The sequence below is a fragment of the Cebus imitator genome, unplaced genomic scaffold, assembly GCF_001604975.1.
Source record: "Cebus imitator isolate Cc_AM_T3 unplaced genomic scaffold, Cebus_imitator-1.0 Scaffold45, whole genome shotgun sequence".
NCBI lineage: Eukaryota > Metazoa > Chordata > Mammalia > Primates > Cebidae > Cebus > Cebus imitator.
This window is the reverse complement of record NW_016107360.1, coordinates 952,191-958,767: the sequence shown is the minus strand read 5'-3', so window position 1 is coordinate 958,767 and position 6,577 is coordinate 952,191. Positions and strand designations below refer to the sequence as shown.

General features: G+C 39.1%; 1 protein-coding gene across 1 annotated transcript; it reads left to right on the top strand.

Moving 5' to 3' along the window:
• Nucleotides 1-4,762: 4,762 nt before the first annotated feature.
• On the top strand, nucleotides 4,763-5,122 carry LOC108303153 (NADH dehydrogenase [ubiquinone] 1 alpha subcomplex subunit 1-like). The gene has a single exon (XM_037737963.1). The coding sequence runs from the start codon at nucleotides 4,785-4,787 to the stop codon at nucleotides 4,995-4,997; it is 213 nt and encodes a 70-aa protein (XP_037593891.1). The 5' UTR covers nucleotides 4,763-4,784; the 3' UTR covers nucleotides 4,998-5,122.
• The last annotated feature ends 1,455 nt before the right edge of the window (nucleotides 5,123-6,577 follow it).

Genomic DNA, 6,577 nt, shown 5'->3' with positions numbered 1-6,577 from the left:
TCTAAACACAAGTCCCCCCAACCAAGCAAGTTCACAGGACATAAGATGGTTTGATACATCTGTGAAGCAAGTGTCTTGTCGTCAGCCACCATATCTTTGAGTGCCAGAGTAGCTGGTGATGCTACCTTTTGAGCCTCATTTTTCCTTATATTAACTGGAATAATATCTGTCCTACTTTCTCAAGCAGTGGTTTTGAGTCAAATGATATAATGTAAATGAAAAAACTATACACGAGAGCATTATTGACATTAAAGAGTGTAAGTGGTTTTATTTTTCTCTAAATAAACTGCACATTTGCACATTATCATGTCAACTAAGCTGTGGTCTGAGTCTGTAAAATATCTATTTTAATGAGACGGATTTTTTTTTTTTTTTGAAACGGAGTTTCACTCTTGTTACCCAGGCTGGAGTGCAATGGCATGATCTCGGCTCACCGCAGCCTCCGCCTCCTGGGTTCAAGGAATTCTCCTGCCTCAGCCTCCCGAGTAGTTGAGACTACAGGTGTGCGCCACCATGCCCAGCTAATTTTTGTATTTTTAGTAGAGACGAAGTTTCACCATGTTGACCAGGATGGTCTCCATCTCTTGACATCATGATCCACCCGCTTCGGCCTCCCAAAGTGCTGGGATTATAGGCGTGAGCCACCGCGCCAGGCCACGAAGTTTTTTACATTAATTCAAGATTTTCTGAAATTTGTTCCATGAATGTTAATATCTTATAAATAATTACAACAATGAAACTCCTTACATTTTTTGTATTAAATAGGCTGAATAAATGCTTAGTTAAGCAAAGTTAAATAACTTCTTTCCTGCAAAACTTCATAAAACCTTTAATATGCCAATGTGCAATCCTCCATGGGATCCTTACTATATAATACATATGATTTCCAAGCCTCTTTGACCATAGAACCATTTTTTTAGGGAACATCTCTTGGAAATACTGTCCAGCAAGTATCACTTAAGAAACAGCACTAATAAATTGTTTTCTCTTGTATAACTTGCTGAATGAAGCAGAACCCATTCAGCATGTACCCCAGAGGTAAAATTTTAGACACACATCTAGAAGAAAAGTAAAGTAGCTAATACTGATTCCAGCTGGGTTAATCACTTTTCTAATAACATTAAAACAAATAGGGATTCTGAGCAGCAGGCATTTGATAGAAAATGCATCTGTTGATTCCCAGGTTTTGAAGTAAAACCATAGGTAAGTGAATGTCATTTGGTCCAGATTCACCTACCCAAATCATTACAGCTGTTCTCCCTCCTCATTTCCCAACTATATTGTAATAATCCTTTGTTTTTACTATTTTTTTTCTTCTCCTCAAAACTTAAGGCCCTGAACTTTTTGGCACATTCCTGGGGGAGCTGGTGAAGGACAGAATAGTGTAGTAAATAAGAACTTATTCAGGAGCTGGACTGCCTGGATCCACCCTATGTGTGGCCTTGGGCAAGTTCTTCACTTCCATTGGCCTCGGTTTCCTCTTATATAAAGCAAATATAATATAAATAGCCTCACTTTCTAATTTAGGAACTAAATAGATTTGAATAAATTTCTTGCTATTTACACTCTTACTACTTGTTGTCTTAAAAGAAGAACCAAATTTATTTGGATGGTATAATATTGTCATTTTTCAATTTTGCTACTCAAACTCAGTAATAAAATAGATTTGATAGCAATGTTTGCTGTACTTACATCAAAGAATTGTTATGAGCATTAAAGTAAGCACTTATGAGAGTATCTGGCAATAGTGTTTGCTATTTCTATTATTCTAGCTAATATAATATTCCATAAAAATATTAATAATAGACTTCTAGGCATTTTATTCTTATTTAACACAGGTTCTTGCTACTATAATTCAAAGTGTTATTAAAGGACTGATCATCAGGTTTTACTTATGTATTCATTTGTGTTTTTTTCTTAATTTAGGAAATAAAAAAACATGGGGCTATGAACTAGGAGATCTCAATTCTAGCCCTGTTTCTGCAACATATTAATCATAGCACGTTAGGCAGGAAAATAATCTCTTGAATTTTCAGTTTACTCTTCAGAAAAATTGAACTAATACCTACTCTTCGTGCCTGGTTAAGCAAAGTTAAATAGAGACTACCCTCCTAGGGCAGAGACTTTATTTTCTCTATGCTAGCAGGGTTGGCAGAGAAAATGAATATAGAAGTCTTCTGCAAACAGTAACATGTAACACTCAAGAAAGAGACTGGCTGTCACTCCACTTAAATAACTTCTTATTTTATTTGGGGTATGAGATTACAAAATTACAATCCTAATCCTAAATCCTGTATGAAACCCAGAGTCATGAACAAATCTATTGTTGCAGAGGAAAGCAGAACATATTTCACGCTGATTAGGAGACTGGTGGTTAGACAATGGGACGTTTTAAAAATAATATTCACTGAAGCAAGGAACATTTATTGAGCACCTACTAGGTACCAGGAATTGTTGTTGGTGCAAGCCCACTGGAATCATGGAGCATGTGACTCATTACCTACAGAACCAGATGTTCATGTAAATTTCCCCTCTTACCTGCCATGTTACTGATCCTTATCAAGTCACATATTTTTGGTCAAGCTTCCTTTCTTTGTAAAAATGGCCCCCAATTCATGACACTAAGACGGTAAGATCATGTACGAAAGTGTATTTGCATTTCCTCAACAGGAAAGTATAACTGAAAATCAGTCTTGGTTATCAGTAATATATCAGGGGACTGATTTCCAACAGCAATGTCTGCTTTGTTGTTCATTCATGTTCTTTTCTCGGAAATTTAATAAACATTATCTAAAAGGTCATGAGTCCTTCCTGGATAGCAGCACCAAAGGTATTTGTATAGCATTTAATATTTAGCCAGCCCTTTACGATATCACTGTTTATTTTCCTCCTAGCAACCCAACATAGTTCATTACTATATTCTTTTTTTAAAATGGAGAAGCTAAGGCCCCAATGCATACACAATGTATCAAATGTAACAACCAATATTATAATCACTCTTTTAGTCAAGTGAGAAGTCAACAAGTTAAGTAACATTTTTAGTTTAAAAAAATAAAAGGCCTGGGGTGGTGGTTCACACCTGTAATTCTGGCATTTTGGGAGGCCGAGGTGGATGGATCGCCTGAGGACAGGAGTTGGAGACCAGCCTAACAAACATGGAGAAATCCCATCCCTACTAAAAATACAAAATTAGCTGGGTGTGGTGGTGCATGCCTGTAATCTCAGCTACTCGGGAGGCTGAGGCAGGAGAATCATTTGAACCCAGGAGGCAGAGGTTGTAGTGAGCCAAGATCACGCCATTGCACTCCAGCCTGGGCAACAAGAACAAGACTTCATCTCAAAAGTAAATAAATAAATTATGCCCTATGTATAACTGATCATGCAAAGAGGATTTAATTCTAGAAGGAAAAAAAGGCTCAAATAGAATATGCACCCCATGCCACGCAATAAAAAACATTACTATATTATTTAATACAACAGGAACTCTCCTTTCTCTAATAATCTTCCTCTTATCCCAGTATCTGCTAAATGACCCATAAAATATGCTGTCAGCTTATCTGATGCTAATATGAAACTGAAAAAAAAAAAAAACCAATTGAAAAGTCCCTAAGTGAAAGGTAACTCCACAATTTCTACTGTATGATTTCTTTAACTGAAAAGCAATTTACTTTTCAGAAGGAAGGTCATAAACCCTGGCTGTCTGAAGTCATGCTCTCTGATCTCAGCTACTTTGGGAGGCTGAGTAGTTTCAAGTCTTTTCCTTCTACAATACCCAACTTCGCTTAAGTAGACAAAACCACCTCCCATCTACATGCGTGGGTAAAACCAACCAAACTGGACTCCATCAGCTTCCCTCCCACTGTCCTCCAAAATTTTACCTGTTGCTGAAGAAGAGATATTCTATCTTCTGATTGTCAAGGAAAACCTTTCCTCCAGTTTTTCCACTGCTTCACCATGGATCTTTTTGTCTCTTCAATTCTTGCAGTCCTTGGGAATCCTTTCCTTGTTACCTCTAACAAGCTCAGACGGCCTCTGCTCTAAAATAAGCCTTTATCAACCCTGGCTGCTCCCTCAGACTATCATCCTGTCTTGCCACCAATCTCTTGAGTTATTGGTATGTAGTTTTCCACAGATTATTTTCCAGCAAATTACATCTTAAAGACCTAAAAACTGACTTTTGTTCCCAATTACCTACTTTAAGATCATATAAAAAGGCACACATATTCCTTCAGCAAATAATTTTGAAACACATACTACACTCAGTGCTGGAAGCACAACAATGACAAAGAGCATGTAATATAGTAGGGGAAACAATCAAGTCACAGATGAACAGATTAAAAAATACTTGCAGATACTGAAGTATTTGTGAAATAGCTATGAAGGGAAGAAATGGGAAAATGATAGGAGCAAGGGAAGCCTTCTTACTTGGATACAATGGCTACAGAGGCTTTTCTGAAATGGTGCAAAAAATAGCCAGTTGTAGCCTAGGCAACATGGCAAGATCCCATCTCTACTAAAAATACAAAAATATAGCCAGGCATGGTGCCACATGCCTGTAGTCCCAGCTACTCAGGAGGCTGAGGTGGGAGGATCACTTGAGCCCAGGGTGCAGAGGTTGCAGTGAACTAAGATTGTGCCACTGCACTCCATGTCACTGCATGCCAGCCTGGGTGACAGAATGAGACCCTGTATCAAAACAAAACAAAAATAGGGGAAGAGAGCCGAAGATCCGTCGCCTTTCAAGGACCTAGAAGTAGGATTTTGGCCTAGGTAACTGGGCAGAGATGTGGTTTGAGATACTCCCTGGACTCGCCGCCATGGGCATGTGCTTGCTTATTCCAGGAGTGTCTACTGCGTACATCCACAGGTTCACTAATGGCGGCAAGGAAAAAAGGGTTGCTCATGTTTTGTATCCATGGAATTTGGTGGAAAGAGATAGGCACATCTCTGGAGTTGATCTTTACTATAAGTCAAAGGGTTTGGAGAACATTGATTAAAGAAGCATTTTCCTGATTGATGAAAAAATAACTCAGTTATGGTCATCTACCCCTGCTAGAAGATTATACAGTATATTATGCAGCATGCAGTGTGTTATGTAGTGTTTAATAAAAATAAAATGAAATTTAAAAATCAAAAAAAAAAAATAGCCAGTTGTTCTAAGAAGAAAGCAGAATGATCCTTTACAATAGAGCAATGACATCTACAAAGAGCTGACGCAGAAAAGCACTTGGTACCTTGAAGAAATGATCCAGTACAATTCAGCAGGTGGGGCGTAAAGTGAGGGACCAAGGACCCTGGAAAGAGACCTCCAAGAGCCAGGCAGCATTGAATGTTAGGACTCTGGTGTTAGTTTTTGTAGAAAATTCAGTCAGTCAAACAGAAAACATTACAGGTATTGATCGACTTACGACCTATGCAACTTACGACCATTTGACTTTACGATCACAATCGCTAGCCACGACTGCTCAGCGTCTGGCAGCGCAAACGTTGCCCAGCTGGCCATACGACAGTGCGGACCAGCTTCCAGCAGCATTACCATCTCTGCGTGCATATAGCCTACTCAACTTACGACCAAATCGTGTTACGACCGGTCTGTCAGAACCAATCGTGGTCGTAAGTCGAGCACTAGCTGTATCTACAAGTGGGAGTTAATTTAAGACAAATAATTCCAGAGGGGAGATTCAACCTGGAGAGCCAGAGGCCCTAACAAGTAAAACACAGCATGGAAATACCCAAAAGCAGGTAACATTCAGAGATTCCAACAGACAGCATGAGGGGATTCTGAGAGCAGATAGCAGAGGTCCAGTTACTGAATGCCAGTTTTAGGAAGGTTCTGGAAGAATAAGGACGAGGCCTTATTTCAGAAGGACCACAGCAGGAGGTAAAACTTACATACAGGAACCTAAATGAAGACCTAAACACAGGAAATAACACAGAAATCCATTTACCAAAATTCAGGTAACTTGTCCGGCCTCACTCCTGAGTCTGAGTTTTTAGTGGCTTAGAGTAAATAATAGAGAAGTTCACACTGAAAATAAACAGTTTGCAACCATGTGGTGGCTAACGCCTGGGTGAGGCAGGCAGATTACGAGGTCAGGAGTTCAAGACCAGCCTGACCAACATGGTGAAAGCCCATCTCTCCTAAAAATACAAAAATTAACTGGATATGCTGGTGCATGTCTTTAACCCCAGCTACTCAGGAGACTGAGGCAGGAGAATCACTTGAACCCTGGAGGCAGAGGTTGCAGTGATCCACGATCACACCAATGAATTCCAGCCTGGGCAACAGTGCTAGACTCCATCTCAAAAAAAATAAAATAAAAATATATACTGCTCCAAACATTAAATCAAAGGTCTCCTTCTTGCCCTTTCTCATGATCTGTTTTCAGTCTCCATCATCCACTGCCCTTTCCATATAAGAAGTCCATCCCACATGTATTCTCTTTCACCCCATCACTAGAAATCTTTTAGGTAAAAATCTTAAAGTTGTTTTCCTCAACTATGAAGATGAAGATGAAAATGAAGAGAAAGTAAGAAAGAGAAAGACAGAGAGAAAGAGATCTTGAGGTAAAATACA